Raw genomic sequence first — 22,117 nt, forward strand, 5'->3', positions numbered from 1 at the left:
GAGAGCACAAAATTATAAACTCAGTGTAAGGTAAATGTTTTTCTTCTGTTTCTCTCTCTTAGCCAAGTTCTAAGATAGTGATAAAATGAAGCAAGAGGAAATACAATTATAGACCCGGTTGCCTAATTGGTATTCATTTTATAAAGGACTATAAATAATGCTGCAGAAGACCAATGACGTTCTTTATAAATAGGACCTTGTCAGAATTGCTGACCCTGGAAAGGCAGTTATTTTCATTTTAAGCCCTCTGTCCAGTCCCTGAAGTCACCTCTTTTTCTCCCTTTTTCTTCTGAATAAAGAAAGCTCTGCTGTATTTACTCTGCTTTCATACAGTTTGACCTGAAATAAGTTTCTATCACATTAGGTAAGCTTGCTTTGTTCGTGGATTTGTTGAGAGAGACGGGCAGATAGCCATGTACCCCAGCTGCTTACCAGGCCTTTTGGACTGGGAACCCCATCTTCCCAAGTTGTTTTGTTAGTTCACCAGGCACAGATTAAATGTTATTGGCTGAGCAGTTGGTTAAACCCCAGGGCAGGTGTAAGAATTCGTATTACAGATTTATTCTGGAAAGCCTCTTAAATCTTTCCACCTGTGCCCTACTGAGAGTGTGAAGCATATTAGATAGGCAAGAAAGCTGAGAAACTATACCCATGTTGCTGAAGACATTTTGAAAATTACATCTTTTCACTTTTGCTCCAACAATACTCAATATTTATTCAAGACACTCTATAATATGAGGATTATTTTTTTTTCTTTTTAACTGAGGAAAACAAAAAGTTTTTTTTAAGAGGTGGCTTTTCAAAACCCCAAAGCAAAGGAGAAATATTAACATTTATTCAAAATTAGAAGAAAGGAAGTTTTCCCATGTTAATGATGAACAGTAAAAGAAATTCCACTAGTTTTTATCTTTGTTTTCTTTTTCCATAGGCCAGTGGCTTGCTTGGTTTACCTGATGTTCTATTTTCCTATAGTGATTTTCATTTGTTTCAAATATTTCAATGTTTTTCTTTTATTGTTTTGTTACTATTGTCCTGCTGTCAATTTTTAAATTTCTTCTAAGTTTTGGCCATTTCTGTCTGCATTTTTCTCTGCTTCCTTTAAGTCACTGTTTCTGTTTCCCATTTTGACTCTTCTTTTATCCTTTTTCTCCTTGATTTCATTCCCTTATTTAGCCTCTTCTGTTTCTCAGTCATCTCTGTCCTGTGCTGACCTGCTCTGCTGGACATGAAGAATCCCAGTGACCTCATTTTCCTGGACTTTTTTAAATATACTTTGATCTCTGGCCTCATTCATGCTTTGTCTGTCTGTCTGTCTCGTCATATGAATTACTGTCACTTCTACTATCTAATTCGTGTTGAAAAAGATCCACACTGTTTTCATATATAGTGATACTTTAATGCTTTAATATCTTAATTCCTTAAGAAGCTTTGAACATTTGTAAAAAGAGAACCCTAAGTTACCTGTAATTATTGATAGAGAAAAGTTCTAAAATTAAAAGTTTATAAGACATTTACCTAAATATTACATTTTGATAGGTAAAATATTATCAAAATGAAAGAATCCTCCATTTAATGTTTGAAAATATATTCTAGATCTCATATGAAAATGTCAAAATGTTCAAACAAAATTGTCACTTACATTTTAAGCAGTATCAAAAGTTAGCAGAGAATCATAGAAAAAAATAGTTGTAATATTGGGGTTGATAATGTCATCTCTATATAGCTACTTTTGATTAATTCATTTGAAATAAATCTAAAAGTTATGATTTTCATATTAGATATACTTTCTTTAAACTTTAATAAGTATCAAATGTTTAACATAGTTACCCAGATTCTACAGAAATTACTTTGATTTTTATTTTTCATTAGCAGCAAAACACCCTTAAAAGTATCTGTCATATTTAGGTTTCCAAAGTTTTTAGGCTATGAACTGGGAAGCAGGCTTCAGTTTGATAAATAAATTCAATAGCTTCTCTTTAGTTACTTAATTGTAAAATGGAAGGGAGGAAACCAAGTTATCTGCAGATATAGAAAATCCAAAGTTATCTGTCTAAAGTTCTAAGACTTCAAGTATTGTGGCCAGAAACAAAATAAATACACAAAGATCAGTATCAGTTCATCAGCTGCTGTGAAATTATCACTTAGAAAACATTTTTTTAATTGAGAAAACTCAACCTGTTATACAGATAAAGAGATAGGTATACCATGTTTCTAGAATGCTTAATTTTTAACAAAAAACAAATTATCTTAAGATTATTTTATAAACCTAATATAATACAAATAAAATACCAGTTGAAGGAGGGGAGAAGAGATGCAAGCAAAAATAACCCAGAAATTTTTTAATAAAAAGAGTAGGAAAGCACAACTTCTCACTCCTTAGGTGTGGGCTATGCATACTGAATTCCCTCCAAAGAGTACCACATGGAAAGCAAGGGGGGAAAGTAACTTTAGAGTGAAAAAACACTGGCAAGCACTCAGTAAGGTGATCAAGGTCAACATCAACATCATAAATCACTTTGATAGCATTTGCCCTTGATATGATGTAATGAAAATTCCACTTTACATTGTGGTCTTTCTCCCAATAGCCTGTAAGCCCACTCTTACCCTGAGAAAAACATCAGATAAATCCCTTTAGTGTAGGCATCGTACAAAATACCCAACCAGTACTCCTGTAAACTGTCAAAGTGATCAAAACAAGGAAATTCTGAGAAATTGCCATAGCCAAGAATAGCCTATGGAAACATGACAACCCAAATGTAATGTGATATCCTGAATGGGATCCTGCAACAAAAAAAAAGGACATTAGGTAAAAGCTAAGTGTATTAGTCTCCTAGAGCTACCATAACAAAATACCACAGACTAGGTTACTTAAACAACAGAAATTTATTTTCTCACAGTTTTGGAGGCTGGAAGTCTAAGATGAAAGTGTCAGTAGGGTTGATTTCTAGTGAGACTTCTTTCCTTGGCTTGCAGATGGCCCACCTTTATGACCTCATTTGATATTTTTAAATTGAGGTATAATTAGCATATTAGTTTCAGATATACTACATAATTATTCAATATTTGTATGTGTTGCAAAATGACATTTTATGTTAATCATATCTATAAAGACCATATCTACAAATATAGTCATATTGGGAATTGGGTCTTCAACTTATGAATTTTGGGGAAACACTTTAGTCCATAACACTAAGGAAATATAAATAAGCTATGGACTTATAATAATAATTTATCAATATTGGTTCATTAAGTGTTACAAATGTACAATACTAACATGAGATGGTAATAATAGGAAAAATTGGTTTGGGGTATGAGAGAACTTTCTGTACTAACTGCTCAATTTTTCTGTAAGTCTAAACCTCTTGAAAAAATAGAGTCTATTTAAAAAAAATACTCTTTTTTAAAGAATAAGAAAGTAATGATCTTTCCTAGTCAGATGCCAAAATTATAATAATTAAACCAGTGGGTTGGGATACTGTACAAGGTGAATTATTCTAGAAATGAAGTTGGAACAACTAGGTAGCCACATGGAAAAAATAAGTAAAGTAATTAGAACTTTATCTGACCCAGTATACTAAAAAAAAAATTCTAAATTGATACAAGAATAACAAATGAAAAGAGAAATGTAAAGGTGCTATTAGAAAATATAGTGGATTTTTACATGGTATTAATGTGAAGAAAGACTTAAGCATAACTTTAAAGACAGAAGGAGACTGCTCATAATGACTGTATAAAAAAATTGTAAATTTCTATATGGAAGGGAGGACAGAGGGATGGATGGAAGAGGAAAGGAGATAGGTAGGTAAACCTAGACCAAAAAAAAAAAAAAAAAAAATTAAAGGATAAATGACAAACTAGAAAAGTTGTTTGCAATTTATGTGATGAATATGGATTTATATTCTTAACATAGTAAAAATTCTCACAAATCCATAAGGAACAGATGAATATGCCACTTTTTTTCCATAAGCAAAGGATGCACACACATATCACAAAAGAAGAAATTCAAAAAGCCAAAAAATGGAGGGAGGGGATAAAAACAAAAGGTATTAGAGCAAAATGAGGCACTCTGCCAATGAGATTGTAAACTGATAAATCCTCTGTGGAGGGAAGTTAGACCATTCATATGAAATACCTTAAATATGTACAAATCTTTGTCCCAAGAATTCTACTTCTAGGAATATATCCTAAGCATTAGTAAAGATTATTACAAATGATAGTAATATCTTAAACAAGAATGGGAAATTTACCCATCATGGAAAGCTTAAGGAGTAGAGCTAGGGCTTGGATTTTCATAGCACAGAGTTAGTAGTGGTGGAAATATTTGTGACTAGATTAGAGAATTCAACCAGTGTCAGGACTCTCTCTCTCTCTCTCTCTCTCTCTCTCTCTCTCTCTCTCTCCCCTCCCTCTGTTTTCTGTCTCCTGGTTCCATTTTCCTCTCACTTGGCCTCATCCAAGACTTCCCCTAGGGGTTGGCAAAGATGGCCTTCAGAAGTTCTAGGTTTACGTTATGTAGTCAACCCAGTAGTTCTAGAAAAAGTTCTTGAACCAGTTGTGTTTAGCCTTTTCAAATTCAAATGCCCATGCCCTAAATGTAATTACTGGTTATTCTGGACAGGCCTATTCCATGCGTCCCCTCCCAAGGACAAGCACAAGGGGGTGTCATCCCACTCCAAGTACATGGACTCATAGTGGGGAAGGGTCATTTCTGAAAGAAAAAGAAGAATTATGCTACCAAAAGAAAGAAGGTTGAACCTGCCTCTCCTTCCCAAAATTACTACAAATAAGAAAATCCAAATATTTCTTATTCACATAGATATTATTCGCAGCATTCTGTTCATAAAGGTGAAAATATGAACAAGCCTAAGAATCCTACAATACAGGGTTGATTGTAAATTATCTATAGGATCAAATACTAGAAAATGAATAAAATTACATAGAAGTATAATTATCCATGTAAAAAAAAAAAGATGATCATGGTATAGTTGGGTATAAAAAGTATAAAATATATGCATTATGATCCCTTCAAATATATATACATATACACACATATATATAATACATACATCCATATATATGTATAGAGATGCATTAAAAAAGTACAGGAAGTGATGTACCTGTATGTTTACACTAGTTACTGCTGAGCTATGGAATTACAGATGATTTTTGTTTGTCTTTTCTTTTTGCTTCTCAGGATTATGTTACTTTGCACAAAGGAAAAACACATAAAAATAGTCAATACATGCTAATCATGCCACGAAAGTTATAAAAATAAAATTTCTATAATTCTTTGATTCTTTAAACAGTTTCTACCCGTCAAATGGCATGTAGTCTAGGACAGACAGGATATATTTTTAAATATATATAAGCCAGGGCACCTGGGTGGCTCAGTCGATTAAGTGTTCTGACTTCGGCTCATGTCATGATCTTGCTGTTCGTGAGCTCAAGCCCTGTGCTGACAGCTCGGAGCCTGGAGCCTGCTTCGGATTCTGTGTCTCCCTCTCTCTCTGCCCCTCCCCTACTCATGCTCTGTCCTTTTCTCTCTCAAAAATAAATAAACATTAAAAAAAAATTTAAATATATATAGGCCTCCAAAGTTAGGCAAGATCAAATAAGTAAGTTCTTGTGTATGATGATATAAATGAAAACACTTTGAAAAAGTCTATGAAGCATAACAGAGTGTTATAAAAATGATAACTTTATACAAGCACACTTTGTATGTAATACATACATACAAAATACAAAATAAGTTGACATGAAAGTAAGTGTTGGACTTAATGGAGGAATGATGTTTGAATCTCATTCTAATTATGTGAAGTAATTAGGGTGCATATTACCATCTCCTCTTCACAGATGAAGAAATAGGCCTGAAAAGCAATGTGACTGTCCTCCAGTAACATTTAGCGACTGAATTATAACTCAAACCCAGGTCTTCCAACTGCAGTCCACAAAAGTTTCCACAGAAAGTCTCAGATAAATTCAAAAGTAAGAGCCAGCCCTGAATGAAACCCAGGGCAGTCAGAGAAGAATTTTAGGAGAAAATGGGAATTACACTGGGCTTTGAAAGGACAAGGGACACAGACCAATGGGAAGGGGGTGGTGGGGCATTCCAGAGAAGTGACATGGACAAAGAAAGCATGCTGCAGGCCATCTATGATACAGAACAGGGTGTGGTCCTTTCAGAGAATCAAATGTGGGCAAAACTTGAAAATTGTTTTGTCTTGCTGAAATTTTTTTTTAAAAACAAAAAGGACTGTTTTTGCTTTTCAAATGCAAATCTCCTTTCCAGGTCTCCCCTCCAAAAAAAAAAAAAAAAAAAAAAAAAAAAAAACTTCAACCATATCAATTAAGTTCCCTATCTATAGTCCCGTAGAATGATAAACTTAAATAATAACCAGGAGTTATTTAGTTGGATTTCTTAAGAATTCTAATTTAACAGAGAAATAAGAACCTGTCAACACAGTACAGAAAAGACAAATTACGTGGATGACAACGTTTCGCAAAGAATGGCAAGGCCTTTCAACCCAAGTGGAGGGAGGCTGAGGACAATATATGCATTTTCCCCCACCTCATACCTCAAAGACAAAGGGTACAAAAGACAAATGTAATCATTAGATAATTTAAGTGGCCATTTGAGAAAGTGTTGGATTTTCATAGCACAGAGTTAGTAGTGGTGGAAATATTTTGTTTTAGATTTTTTAATATTAGCCTTTTCTCTGGTATTAATGGAGTTTGAAAGGAGAGTTACTAACCTAGAAAACTCAAGCGTTTAAAACCTAATAGCTAAGTAATTTGGAATTATGTGTTAATACTATCCAGGAGAATGGTGAACAAAACCAGAATTCTAGCCAAAGGTTTTAGAAGTGACTGGTTTCTCAGAAACATTTATTTATTCATCAGAAATTTATTGTAGGTGTTTTTCTTGCCAAGTATTGGTGACTGGTGCTAGTACAAAGGCCCATAAAACAGAGCCAAGTGCACTCTAGTGAGGGAGCCTAAACTAGAGAGCTGTACAGAAGAGGGCCTAACCCCACGGAAAAAGAGGAGAGGCCAGGAGAGAAATCCGGGGTGACACCTCAGCCAGTATGAGGGAGAGAAGGGTTATCACCATAGAGAGGCAGTAAACAGGCTGGAGACAGGCCCCGTTCAGGAAACTGCAAGCAATTCAGGATGCCTGGGATATAAATGTGATGGGGCGAGTGACAAAGGAACTTGAAGAGGGAAGCAAAAGCCAAATCATAGAGGCCACATAAGAAATTTAGGTTTCGTTGTGCAGACAATGGGGAGCAGTGAAAGATTTAAAACAGGAGAGTTTTCATGGCTAGATTTACATTTTTGAAAAAAATATATATATGTAACAGAAAAGACCTGGATACCATCATCAAGCACAAGGCATGCCTTAGTAATTAGATGCCTGAGAGGAGACTGCCAGACCTCTACCCTTATAGGGTCAGGCTGTGGGCCCTTGGCTGTACCCCTGTGGGACTTCTACCAGAATGGGGTGGCATCCCCATTGTAGGAAGTATAAGGAGAAACTGAGGCTGAGATAAAATTTACAGTGAATTTTAATTACCCCCCCCCCTTTTTTTTAAGCAAGTGTTCCATCTAAAAGAGAGGTGCCCAAAGAGGCTCCCACATTTTTGGAACTTCTCTTTTGGAACTGCTTTAAAGGCCAGCCTGGGAGCTACACAAATAATTCTGGTCTCTTTACAATTGCATTTTTAGCATTTTCTTTATTCCAAAATAAGCACTACCTAGTCTGTGCAATGGGGGTGATAACCACATCTTTCTTGCCTACCCCATATAGTTACTACTATGAAGATAATAGCAGACAACATGTGAAAGCTTTTCGTAGAGAGCTGTATCAATGGATCGTCTTATAATTGTTGCCTCACACTTTGCAGGCAATTCCAACATATGCATTTGTTCTGGTATCTGTGTGTTCATCTCCCGAACAGACTGTTCACTTCAGGATGGCAGGGCCTGGGTCATATTTGGCTTTGGGTCACCAGTGTCTGACAGTGGGTCTCACACATAAAAAGTCCTCAAATGTTTGTTGAGTGAATAATTGAATCTAGCTTCTTGCCTTATCTTCAAACCATATATAAGAAATGGATAATACACTTGAGATTATTCAGTTAATAGGCTCAGAGGCCACTTATGCTTCTTCAAGTATGTGAGTAGCTTGTCAATAGGAACTAGCAATTCATCTCTGAAGGGGCCAGAACAAATGGCTAATGAAATAAATCAGTGTGAAAATGTAAAGGTTCTTAAACTTTAGTGTTATAGTTTAAATTTGGCTGTATTTTAAAATCACCAGGAAAAACTTTTTTTTTTTTTTTAATATATGAAATTTACTGTCAAATTGGTTTCCATACAACACCCAGTGCTCATCCCAAAAGGTGCCCTCCTCAATACCCATCACCCACCCTGCCCTCCCTCCCACCCCCCATCAACCCTCAGTTTGTTCTCAGTTTTTAACAGTCTCTTATGCTTTGGCTCTCTCCCACTCTAACCTCTTTTTTTTTTTCCTTCCCCTCCCCAATGGGTTTCTGTTATGTTTCTCAGGATCCACATAAGAGTGAAACCATATGGTATCTGTCTTTCTCTGTATGGCTTATTTCACTTAGCATCACACTCTCCAGTTCCATCCATGTTGCTACAAAAGGCCATATTTCATTTTTTCTCATTGCCACGTAGTATTCCACTGTGTATATAAACCACAATTTCTTTATCCATTCATCAGTTGATGGACATTTAGGCTCTTTCCATAATTTGGCTATTGTTGAGAGTGCCGCTATAAACATTGGGGTACAGGTGCCCCTATGCATCAGTACTCCTGTATCCCTTGGATAAATTCCTAGCAGTGCTATTGCTGGGTCATAGGGTAGGTCTATTTTTAATTTTCTGAGGAACCTCCACCCTGCTTTCCAGAGCGGCTGCACCAATTTGCATTCCCACCAACAGTGCAAGAGGGTTCCTGTTTCTCCACATCCTCTCCAGCATCTATAGTCTCCTGATTTCTTCATTTTGGCCACTCTGACTGGCGTGAGGTGGTATCTGAGTGTGGTTTTGATTTGTATTTCCCTGATGAGGAGCGACGTTGAACATCTTTTCATGTGCCTGTTGGCCATCCGGATGTCTTCTTTAGAGAAGTGTCTATTCATGTTTTCTGCCCATTTCTTCACTGGGTTATTTGTTTTTCGGGTGTGGAGTTTGATGAGCTCTTTATAGATTTTGGATACCAGCCCTTTGTCCGATGTGTCATTTGCAAATATCTTTTCCCATTCCGTTGGTTGCCTTTTAGTTTTGTTGGTTGTTTCCTTTGCTGTGCAGAAGCTTTTTATCTTCATAAGGTCCCAGTAATTCACTTTTGCTTTTAATTCCCTTGCCTTTGGGGATGTGCCGAGTAAGAGATTGCTACGGCTGAGGTCAGAGAGGTCTTTTCCTGCTTTCTCCTCTAAGGTTTTGATGGTTTCCTGTCTCACATTCAGGTCCTTTATCCATTTTGAGTTTATTTTTGTGAATGGTGTGAGAAAGTGGTCTAGTTTCAACCTTCTGCATGTTGCTGTCCAGTTCTCCCAGCACCATTTGTTAAAGAGACTGTCTTTTTTCCATTGGATGTTCTTTCCTGCTTTGTCAAAGATGAGTTGGCCATACGTTTGTGGGTCTAGTTCTGGGGTTTCTATTCTATTCCATTGGTCTATGTGTCTGTTTTTATGCCAATACCATGCTGTCTTGATGATGACAGCTTTGTAGTAGAGGCTAAAGTCTGGGATTGTGATGCCTCCTGCTTTGGTCTTCTTCTTCAAAATGACTTTGGCTATTCGGGGCCTTTTGTGGTTCCATATGAATTTTAGGATTGCTTGTTCTAGTTTCGAGAAGAATGCTGGTGCAATTTTGATTGGGATTGCATTGAATGTGTAGATAGCTTTGGGTAGTATTGACATTTTGACAATATTTATTCTTCCAATCCATGAGCAGGGAATGTCTTTCCATTTCTTTATATCTTCTTCAATTACCTGCATAAGCTTTCTATAGTTTTCAGCATACAGATCTTTTACATCTTTGGTTAGATTTATTCCTAGGTATTTTATGCTTCTTGGTGCAATTGTGAATGGGATCAGTTTCTTCATTTGTCTTTCTGTTGCTTCATTGTTAGTGTATAAGAATGCAACTGATTTCTGCACATTGATTTTGTATCCTGCAACTTTGCTGAATTCATGTATCAGTTCTAGCAGACTTTTGGTGGAGTCTATCGGATTTTCCATGTATAATATCATGTCATCTGCAAAAAGCGAAAGCTTGACTTCATCTTTGCCAATTTTGATGCCTTTGATTTCCTTTTGTTGTCTGATTGCTGATGCTAGAACTTCCAGCACTATATTAAACAACAGCGGTGAGAGTGGGCATCCCTGTCGTGTTCCTGATCTCAGGGAAAAAGCTCTCAGTTTTTCCCCGTTGAGGATGATGTTAGCTGTGGGCTTTTCATAAATGGCCTTTATGATCTTTAAGTATGTTCCTTCTATCCCGACTTTCTCAAGGGTTTTTATTAAGAAAGGGTGCTGGATTTTGTCAAAGGCCTTTTCTGCATCGATTGACAGGATCATATGGTTCTTCTCTTTTTTTTTGTTAATGTGATGTATCACGTTGATCGATTTGCGAATGTTGAACCAGCCCTGCATCCCAGGAATGAATCCCACTTGATCATGGTGAATAATTCTTTTTATATGCTGTTGAATTCGATTTGCTAGTATCTTATTAAGAATTTTTGCATCCATATTCATCAGGGATATTGGCCTGTAGTTCTCTTTTTTTACTGGGTCTCTGTCTGGTTTAGGAATCAAAGTAATACTGGCTTCATAGAATGAGTCTGGAAGTTTTCCTTCCCTTTCTATTTCTTGGAATAGCTTGAGAAGGATAGGTATTATCTCTGCTTTAAATGTCTGGTACAACTCCCCTGGGAAGCCATCTGGTCCTGGACTCTTATTTGTTGGGAGATTTTTGATAACCGATTCAATTTCTTCGCTGGTTATGGGTCTGTTCAAGCTTTCTATTTCCTCCTGATTGAGTTTTGGAAGAGTGTGGGTGTTTAGAAATTTGTCCATTTCTTCCAGGTTGTCCAATTTGCTGGCATATAATTTTTCATAGTATTCCCTGATAATTGTTTGTATCTCTGAGGGATTGGTTGTAATCATTCCATTTTCATTCATGATTTTATCTATTTGGGTCATCTCCCTTTTCTTTTTGAGAAGCCTGGCTAGAGGTTTGTCAATTTTGTTTATTTTTTCAAAAAACCAACTCTTGGTTTCGTTGATCTGCTCTACAGTTTTTTTAGATTCTATATTGTTTATTTCTGCTCTGATCTTTATTATTTCTCTTCTTCTGCTGGGTTTAGGCTGCCTTTGCTGTTCTGCTTCTATTTCCTTTAGGTGTGCTGTTAGGTTTTGTATTTGGGATTTTTCTTGTTTCTTGAGATAGGCCTGGATTGCAATGTATTTTCCTCTCAGGACTGCCTTCGCTGCATCCCAAAGCGTTTGGATTGTTGTATTTTCATTTTCGTTTGTTTCCATATATATTTTAATTTCTTCTCTAATTGCCTGGTTGACCCACTCATTCGTTAGTAGGGTGTTCTTTAACCTCCATGCTTTTGGAGGTTTTCCAGACTTTTCCCTGTGGTTGATTTCAAGCTTCATAGCATTGTGGTCTGAAAGTATGCATGGTATAATTTCAATTCTTGTAAACTTATGAAGGGCTGTTTTGTGACCCAGTATATGATCTATCTTGGAGAATGTTCCATGTGCACTCGAGAAGAAAGTATATTCTGTTGCTTTGGGATGCAGAGTTCTAAATATATCTGTCAAGTCCATCTGATCCAATGTATCATTCAGGGCCCTTGTTTCTTTATTGACTGTGTGTCTAGATGATCTATCCATTTCTGTAAGTGGGGTGTTAAAGTCCCCTGCAATGACCACATTCTTATCAATAAGGTTGCTTATGTTTATGAGTAATTGTTTTATATATCTGGGGGCTCGGGTATTTGGCGCATAGACATTTATAATAGTTAGCTCTTCCTGGTGGATAGACCCTGTGATTATTATATAATGCCCTTCTTCATCTCTTGTTACAGCCTTTAATTTAAAGTCTAGTTTGTCTGATATAAGTATGGCTACTCCAGTTTTCTTTTGGCTTCCAGGAGCATGATAAATAGTTCTCCATCCCCTCACTCTCAATCTAAAGGTGTCCTCAGATCTAAAATGAGTCTCTTGTAGACAGCAAATAGATGGGTCTTGTTTTTTTATCCATTCTGATACCCTATGTCTTTTAGTTGGCGCATTTAATCCATTTACATTCAGTGTTATTATAGAAAGATATGGGTTTAGAGTCATTGTGATGTCTGTATGTTTTATGCTTGTAGTGATGTCTCTGGTACTTTGTCTCACAGGATCCCCCTTAGGATCTCTTGTAGGGCTGGTTTCGTGGTGACAAATTCCTTCAGTTTTTGTTTGTTTGGGAAGACCTTTATCTCTCCTTCTATTCTAAATGACAGACTTGCTGGATAAAGGATTCTCGGCTGCATATTTTTTCTGTTTAGCACACTGTAGATATCGTGCCAAGCCTTTCTGGCCTGCCAAGTTTCAAAGGAGAGATCAGCCACGAGTCTTATAGGTCTCCCTTTATATGTGAGGGCACGTTTATCCCTTGCTGCTTTCAGAATTTTCTCTTTATCCTTGTATTTTGCCAGTTTCACTATGATATGTCGTGCAGAAGATCGATTCAAGTTACATCTGAAGGGAGTTCTCTGTGCCTCTTGGATTTCAATGCTTTTTTCCTTCCCCAGTTCAGGGAAGTTCTCAGCTATAATTTGTTCAAGTACCCCTTCAGCACCTTTCCCTCTCTCTTCCTCCTCTGGGATACCAATTATGCGTATATTATTTTTTTTTAGTGTATCACTTAGTTCTCTAATTTTCCCCTCATACTCCTGGATTTTTTTATCTCTCTTTCTCTCAGCTTCCTCTTTCTCCATAACTTTATCTTCTAGTTCACCTATTCTCTCCTCTGCCTCTTCAAGCCGAGCCATTGTGGTTTCCATTTTGTTTTGCATTTCGTTTAAAGCGTTTTTCAACTCCTCGTGACTGTTCCTTAGTCCCTCGATCTTTATGGCAAGAGATTCTCTGCTGTCCTGTATACTGTTTTCAAGCCCAGCGATTAATTTTATGACTATTATTCTAAATTCACTTTGTTATATTATTTAAATCCTTTTTGATCAGTTCATTAGCTGTTGTTATTTCCTGGAGATTCTTCTGAGGGGAATTCTTCCGTTTGGTCATTTTGGAGAGTCCCTGGCGTGGTGAGGACCTGCAGTGCACTTCCCCTGTGCTGTGGTGTATAACTGGAGTTAGTGGGCGGGGCCGCAGTCCGACCCGATGTCTGCCCCCAGCCCACTGCTGGGGCTACAGTCAGACTGGTGTGTGCCTTCTCTTCCCCTCTCCTAGGGGCGGGATTCACTGTGGGGTGGCGTGTCCCGTCTGGGCTACTTGCACACTGCCAGGCTTGTGTTGCTGGGGATCTGGCGTATTAGCTGGGGTGGGTAGGCAAGTTGCACGGGGGCTGGAGGGGCAGGCTTAGCTCGCTTCTCCTTAGGTGATCCACTTCAGGAGGAGCCCTGTGGCAGCGGGAGGGAGTCAGATCCGCTGCCGGAGGTTCGGCTCCGCAGAAGCACAGAGTTGGGTGTTTGTGCGGAGTGGCAAGTTGCCCGGCAGGAACTGGTTCCCTTTGGGATTTTGGCTGGGGGATGGGCGGGGGAGATGGCGCTGGCGCCTTTGTTCCCCGCCAAGCTGAGCTCTGCCGTCCGGGGGCTCAGCAGCTCTCCCTCCCTTTGTCCTCCAGCCTTCCCGCTTTCTGAGCAGAGCTGTTAACTTATGACCTCCCAGACGCTAAGTCGCGCTTGCTGTCGGAACACAGTCCGTCCGGCCCCTCCGCTTTTGCCAGCCAGACTCGGGGGCTCTGCTTGGCCGGCGAGCCGCCCCTCCACCCCGGCTCCCTCCCTCCAGTCCGTGGAGCGCGCACCGCCTCGCCGCCCTTCCTACCCTCTTCCGTGGGCCTCTAGTCTGCGCTTGACTCCTGAGACTCCCTTCTGCTAATCCTCTGGCGGTTTTCTGGGTTCTTTAGGCAGGTGTAGGTGGAATCTAAGTGATCGGCCGGACGCGCTGTGAGCCCCGCGTCCTCCTACGCCGCCATCTTCCTTTCTCCAGGAAAAACTTTTAAATTACCAATGCTGGGGCCCCATCCGAGGACAGTTAAATCAATACTTCTGTAGGTGGAAGCCTGGCATAGTTTTTAAAGCTACTGAAGTGATTCTAATGTGCATCTGTGTTTGATGTAGTGCTCTGGAGAGACATTGCTTTAAAAAAAAAAAATCTATCTAGGGGTGCCTGGGTGGCTCAGTTGGTTGAACATCTGACTGTGGCTCAGGTCATGATCTTGCAGTTGGTGAGTTTGAGCCCTGATTCAGGCTCTCCACTATCAGCGAGAGCCCTGCTTTGGATCCTCTGTCCTCTCTCTCTGCCCCTCCCCCATGTGTGTGTGTGCACCCACACATTCTCTCTCTCTCCCCCCGCTCTCCCCCCCCACACACAAACAAACTTCAAAAAAAAAAAAATCTAATGGGCTAAATGGGTGATGGATAGTAAGGAGGGGACTTGTTGGGATAAGTACTGGCTGTTATATACAAGTGATGAATCACTAAATTCTACTCCTAAAACCATTATTATACTATGTATTAACTAACTTGGATTTAAATAAAATTTTTAAAAAGCTAAAAAAAATACAAAGAATCTAGGGGCGCCTGCCTGGCTCAGTTGGTGGGGTATGTGACTCTTGATCTCCGGGTCATGATTTTAAGCCCCACACTGGATGTAGAGTTTACTTAATAAAAAATAAAAAATAAACTATCTAGTTTTACATTAGGGACCAAAGTCAATGGAAAAGAACATAAGGCATGCTCCCACTGCAGTCTATGAGCAGGAACAAATAAAACTAGCTGTCACTGGTAGGATCACAGTGGAAAAGCAGCAATCAGTATATGCTAAACTATGAGAGGTCATGAAAAGGTGGGCTTGTGCTGAGCCTGAGACTTTCTGCAGAGGCTGTTAGACATTTTAGAAGTTTGTCACAGAAATAAAAGACATTCCCTGCCCACAAAAGGAGATCAAATGTTAGTTTAGCAAACGAGCTAGTACCAGCCAGCAGGCCTGGCCAGTACAAAGGATCTGAAGGCTTTGCTTTACAACACAATCACCATTCTCAGCACAGGGAATACAGCTGTGAACAAGACTCATACTGTCTCAAATAACTGACAGTCTGTTCACAATTAAGTCAACAGCCAATTACAAAAGAGTAATTGATGAAAGAAATGAAATGAGGTTGGTGAGATAGGAAGATGCAGTTGTTACAGAGTTTTAAGGGTCCAGCCGAGTTGTTCAGTCTAACACAATAGCCAATAATTCCTGGTCAAAGAAATGGTATGAAAGAAATGTATAAGAAAGATTATTTTATGGGGCATTTGGGTGGCTCAGGGGGTTGGGCATCCAACTTCAGCTCAGGTCATGATCTCAGATTCGTGAGTTCAAGCCCCGAGTTGGGCTCTATGCTGACAGCTCAGAGCTTGGATCCTGCTTTGAATTCTGTGTCTCCCTCTCTCTCTGCCCCTCCCCTGCTCATGCTCTCTCTCTCTCTCTCTCTGTCTCAAAGATAAATAAACATTTAAAAAAAGAGAGAGAAAGAAAGAAAGATTATTTTAGGGGCAACGGGCTGGCTCAGTTTGTAGAACATGTGACTCTGGATGTTGGGGTAATGAGTTCAAGTCCCACGTTGGGTGTGGAGCCTACTTAATTTTAAAACAACATTTTTTTTTTAAGAAAGACTATTTTAGAACTTTTGGAGGATGAAAGAGACATAGTACAGATGTAGAACAGTTAGAACACCTACAAAAGTCTAAGAGTCGAGTGGAAATGGGAAACGAGTCGTTTATAAAATTTCCAGTGAAAAAGATAACAGCTTACATTACATAAGCATAAATAACCTAATTGCATTTTTGTCAGAAACAAATTAGTACTGGAATTCTATATTGTACTTACTGTATGTTTGAGACTAAGTACCTCTCTTGTGTTCTCCATTAATATTAATTGCTGTCATAAATCTTCATGTGTTTCACAACTGTGGGAGAACTTCTAAAACTGGATGTCAAATTAGTGAGATTATTAAAGGTCCAGGTCTTTTTCAAACAATCAGTTGTTTGCTTTTGTTTATAATTTCATACAATCCCATATGAAAAAAAAATTATTCTGTCAAACAACCTCTATGAAAATGGTAAGCCTCTATATTTCTGTAACACACTAAAGTCAACGTTCTTTTTCTTTTAAGTTTGTTTACTTATTTTGAGAGACAGCATAAGCAGGGGAGGGGCAGAGAGAGAGGGAAAAAGAGAATCTCAAGCAGGCTCCGTGATCTCAGCAAAGAGCCCGACATGGGGCTTAATCTCATAAACCATTAGATTATGACCTGAGCCAAAATCAAGAGTCAGACGCTTAATCACCTGAGCCACCCAGGCACCCCAAGTCAGTGTTCTTATTTGAGAATCTGAGCTTATGTAAATCTTTTTATTAATCAGAACTAAATTTTGTGTCTTTGCCTTAAGTGAACAAGTTTTAAAATGTTCATATGTAAATGATCAGCATGCGATTAATTCCAAAAAATTCACTGCTCTTGTTTGGTCAGTTCCATGACCAGCCACAGAGTAAATAGTACTGAGTTATTGGGACATGCAAAATTGTAAATGACCAGACCCTTATGTACTTGAGTTAAGTCTGTATTATAAGTCTGCATGTGCATTCTCACAGGAGACTGTAAAATGTGGGCATGCTTTCAATTCCTGCAGTCTGTGATTTATGGAGGCACATAGGTCAGGAGTTTATTATGCTGAAAATCATAATAACTGTTTTGTTTTGCTTTTTAAAATGAAGTGACCAAAGCATGTTGAAAGATAAATGGGTGAACCATTTTGATTATGCTTTTATTTCTATTAAAGATTAAATATTATTGCTGAGTAACCAGCCATGCTAAGTATTATGATATTAAAGCTGAAGTAGTTTGTAAGCTGAGAGCCCTTTCTTTCCTCTGGGTTTAGGTTTGTTATTAATCAAAATGTTGGACTTGTTTAGTGCAGTGGTGTATGAAACAAACAGTTGAAAAAGACAGCTACTTTAATTTACGGCTTTCTGTTTTTTTCAAATTTGTAGGAAAATCTGTTCCTCTTTGTGGACTTTGTGCTGTTGTTCACATGTCTAGAGTTCATTTCTTATACCAGAGCCAACTAAATCCAATAGTTGCAAGATACTCTCGTGGGATAGAAAGGAGGAAGGTGCCTATACGGTTTTAATTGACAAGTTCTGGCAAAGCCATTTTTGAAATGTGGACAGTCTCTAATAGAAATGGATATTACAAAAAAATCCATCTGTATTTTTGGTCAGAGAGACCAATAATTTTAGAAATATATATATATATATATATATATATATATATATATATATATAAAGATATTAATAAGTTAACTAAAGACAGTGGTTTTTGTTTTTCACTATCAATATGGGAGTATTGAATGAAATTGTTTTAAAGGGCATGTTTTGAGCTACTTCCTGGTTTTGGCTTAGGTATCTACACAATAATCACTTGCTAAGCACTTACTGAAATGCAGTGCAGGATCTGAACTCCCCATGATGTGTGGTAAAGGACCTTAAAAAGAACATCCTCCCACCTTTCTAAACTTGTTCCTCATCAGTGGAAGTACACTTAAAATTCCTAAAGAAGTATACTTTGGGGAATGCAGCACAAAATGTAAGAAGTATCTAAGAAAAAGGCCACCTCTCACTACCTGAAACAAAAGGTTTAATTTATTACTTAACTAAGGAAGAGCTATGCTTTTAGGCACAGTCTCTGAGCTAAATGGGTTGCAAATCTTATATAGAGTTTTGGGGTCAGGGATTATTTAGTGGTTGACATCAGCCTCAGAAGCCCCATTACTCAGGAGAGACTGTCAGTGATTGGCTGGCTTTCAGAAATGTGTTTACTAGACTGAGTTGACCACTGATTGGCCAACCTTCAAAATCATAAGGCTGTCACTGATTAGTTGGCTTTCAGAGGTGTGTTTACTGAACTGAGTTGTCACTGGTCATTTAGGCCTATGCAAATCATTAATTTATTAAATCCAGTTTGTGTTTCAAACTGGGTCTAGTAGTCCCTTGTTACCATGAATGTAGAATGATGAGCCTTTTTCTACGAGTTGAGATTGTTTATTCTCAGAAGCTAATACTTAAATACTGTAGGAAATTGAAAGGACAGGAAAATCAAACTCTGAGGAATCCATTTAAATAAGCAATGATCCTATGATGCATTTCTTTTTTTTTTTTTTTTTCGTATTTGTAACATCTGGGATTTTATTAGTTATCTCCAATTGAAAAGTTGTAATCAATACCTATGAATACCCTATTTTCCTCCTCCCACAAAGAATCTACAAATTTATCTTACTAAATTATATGATTATTTATGATAAAATTGGTGCTTTTTCTTTGTTACCTTAATTCAGAGCTCTTTTTTCCATTTCTTCCATTAAATATATCTGCTCTTTTTTAATGAAGATAGAAACAACTTAAATTGGAAACAGGAAGCATGGGCTTCATTGTCACCACTCTTAAAATTTAACAGCATGGTTTTTCCACTGCAATTGCTATGGTAAGGAGATAACTATACTTTCTGATTTTCTTTTTGTTCTGTTTGGTTGTCGGTTGGGCTTTTTTGTGTGTGTGGATATAGCTGCCATACAGTATCACATTGGTTGGTTTTAGGTGTACGATATAGTGATTCAACTTCTCTATACATTGTGCTATGCTCACCCGAAGTGTAGCTACCATCTGTCACCATGCAGCACTATTACAATACCATTGACTATGTTCCCTTTGCTATACCTTTCATCCTGGTGACTTATTCATTCCATAACTGGAAGCTTATACATCCCATGTCCATACACCCATTTTGCCCATCCTCCCACCCTCCTCCCCTCTGGCAACCATAAGTTTGTTCTCTGCATGTATAGGTCTGATTTTGCTTGTTTATTGATTTGTTTTGTTTTTTAGATTCTACACCTAAGTGAGATTATGTGGTATTTGTTTTTGTCTGGCTCATTTCAGTTAGCATAATACCCTCTAGGTCCACTCGTGACACACAAATTATGACACCTTTTCTAAATAAGGGTGTTTACTAAAGCAAGAGAACTATAAGTCAGCAGTTCTAATGAATGATATGGCATGTTCATGTATTGAAATGAGTTATGAAATTTGATGTAAGTAGCATTATTAATAATGAAGTATAGAAATGTGAATGTGATTTACCTCATTTAGTAAGTTAAAGTATATTCTGCGTCATCTACATAATAATATCACTTGTACTAATTGCATTCCAGTAGTTTTTCTCATATAGAAGTGTTGGGAATGGTAGTTAAGACTCAACTTGTCACCCCTGGAGAACAGTAGCTACTGAACCCTCAGTAACTGCAGTATCACTAATCTCGTAATGTTTTATTTGCCACAAAATCTTTTCTTCAAAATCTGAATATATCCATGAGAGTTTGTCGCACAAGTAAACTTCACTCAGCATATGTGCTACTTGCAGGGAAAAGGGGTGGGGGATCTGTTCTATTACCTACTGCCCAAATCTCTGCTTATTTAGGGAAAAATAAATTAATGTAATATTTGGGTTTCATCGGAAAGTTACAATGGGTGTATGGGGAGTGTTAATCCTATAGGCAATTTAGCCCTATCAGCTGTGATAAAAGTGCTGAGTATGCCCATTTTTAAATTGCTTTTATAATGAGTAGGAAAAGCCTTAGAAGTTTTGTTTATATGTCAAAACTGAACTTTTCTCTTTCCAAATTCATTCAACTGCCTTGAAATCTGGTCTTTGACTTCCCTATTTATTTCTGACACCTCCTAATGGGGGCAGAGCTAATCACTTACATATTTCCCGGCTGCTAAGGATAGCCAGCTTATGACCACTTACGATTCAAGCACATGTTGATACCTTAAGACCAGTAAGCATTTGATAAAGTGGGAAAGCAGGATGGTTAAATTTGTTGTAATCAACAGTAAGAGGAGGAAATTAGTCCATGGAGCCATGCCAAAGCTTAGTTTCATTTTGCACAAAAAAAAATAATTTTTTTAACCCTGCAACTCCCCAGAAAAAGGATCATAACACCATTTGAACAAGAATTTTCTTAACACATTCCTGACTCTTGACCCCTTCAACTACTAAAAACAGGATCAGATAGGGCTGGTTTGTTAGGGGTTTTGCTCTGCAACCCTGCCCACTGTGGCTAAGTGAGTGTGCTCTTTAAAGGAAGCTGGCAGAATGTTCTCTTAGTTGAAGGAATACCCTGGGTAGAGCTCTTTTAACCTCTCATCCAGGAAGGACCTTCAAGTGAAGACTGAGGCAAAGAGACTCATTACTAAAAATACAAAGCAGCAGGACCAAACTCCAGTCATGTTTTTCAAATGTAAGTGTTTTCTGAGAAGTTGGTTTCCATGTGGTATAAGCACCAACAAACAATAAACCCATGTTGGTGTTCTGTACCCTTATGGTTCATAATGCCAAGGACAGTATAGTATAAAATTTCCACTTTCCATTCTCCTGCCAAAATCACTGAACTGTCTCTCTGCCTTTTCAGGATGTCCCATGTACTTCAGTTTGAGGATAAAAGCAGAAAAGTGAAAGATGCAAGCATGCAAGATTCAGACACATTCGAAATCTATGATCCTCGGAATCCAGTGAATAAGAGACGACGAGAAGAAAGCAAAAAGCTGATGAGAGAGAAAAAAGAAAGAAGATAAAATTACAGTCATGATAATTAGGTAGAAATGTGCCTGCAATAAATGGCCTTATAACAGCCGTTGTTCCCAACAACATCACTTAAGGGTGTGAAAAGAAGTATTTTTGAACCTGTTGTCTGGTTTTGAAAAAAGATTATCTTGTTATGTAAATTGTGGGATGATGTAAGCAAATGCTTTTGGTTCATGCTTTTTTTTCCCTAATTGACTTTTTCTATTGCTAAATCTGAAATAAAACAACTTTCCTGCCAGTTTACATGTTAACCATTTGTAGACTGTGCCAGCCTGTTTATGTCTTTTTATCCTAAAATATGTGAAGGCTTTGTTTTCAAGACTTTTTATAAGAAGTTTCTTTCAAGAAAGAGTATTTAAGGGAAACCTCCCTGGCATTCTGTTACCACAGTACTGAATTTGGAATAGAATAAAAATTATATACATAAAGATTGATTTTTGTTGTTGTTGTTTTGCATATAAATGTCTAAAAATAGCCAAATCAGTAAGACCCAGTAGCTTCATGCCTTAAAGCCTGAGGAATCTCCAAGGGAATATTGTCACCTGCATCTAAGCCAATGCCTGGGTTTTATAGACGTAATCAAGACGCTAATACACTAAGTAAGATCAGCCAAGCTTACTGCATACCCTGGCCCGACAGCAGGCCTCCTGCCCACTCCTCTGCCCTTTCAGCATAGCAACAAGAGCACATGCAGAGGTGACACTCTAGCAACAGAACTATCAAGAATTTAGCTCTTGATGACAACCACTCACACTGGTTATTTACTGTATATTAGCTATACTAACTCAGTTTTTCTAGAATCTGAATCCTCAAATAATACCTCAGGCTAACTTTCGGTTACCTAATAAAACCTCACCAGCCACATCTTTCCACGTAGTGTCTCATCGGCTCTCTTTTCCCAAAAGTAATCCAATAGACTTTCCCTAGAGCACTTGTTCTCAAAATGTAGTCCCAGGCACTACAATGCAGTGGCAATAGCATTACTTGGGGACGTTAGAAATGCAAATTCTTGGGGCGCCTGGGTGGCTCAGTCAGTTGCGCATTCGACTTCAGCACAGGTCATGATCTCCCAGTTCATGAGTTTAAGCCCTGCGTCAGGCTCTGTGCTGACAGTTCAGAGCCTGGAGCCTACTTCGGATTCTGTGTCTCCCTCTCTCTCTGCCCCTTC

General features: G+C 38.1%; 1 protein-coding gene across 1 annotated transcript in view; it reads left to right on the top strand.

The window, feature by feature from the left end:
- CWC27 (CWC27 spliceosome associated cyclophilin) overlaps nucleotides 1–21,377 on the top strand; it is a 201,451-nt gene extending 180,074 nt beyond the window's left edge. The window contains exon 14 of the mRNA XM_049649521.1: nucleotides 20,777–21,377. Coding sequence (XP_049505478.1) covers nucleotides 20,777–20,939 — 163 coding nt within the window. The 3' untranslated portion in view covers nucleotides 20,940–21,377. The remainder of the gene's footprint in view (nucleotides 1–20,776) is intronic.
- Nucleotides 21,378–22,117: the final 740 nt, after the last annotated feature.

The sequence above is a fragment of the Panthera uncia genome (assembly GCF_023721935.1).
Source record: "Panthera uncia isolate 11264 chromosome A1 unlocalized genomic scaffold, Puncia_PCG_1.0 HiC_scaffold_17, whole genome shotgun sequence".
NCBI classification, from domain to species: domain Eukaryota; kingdom Metazoa; phylum Chordata; class Mammalia; order Carnivora; family Felidae; genus Panthera; species Panthera uncia.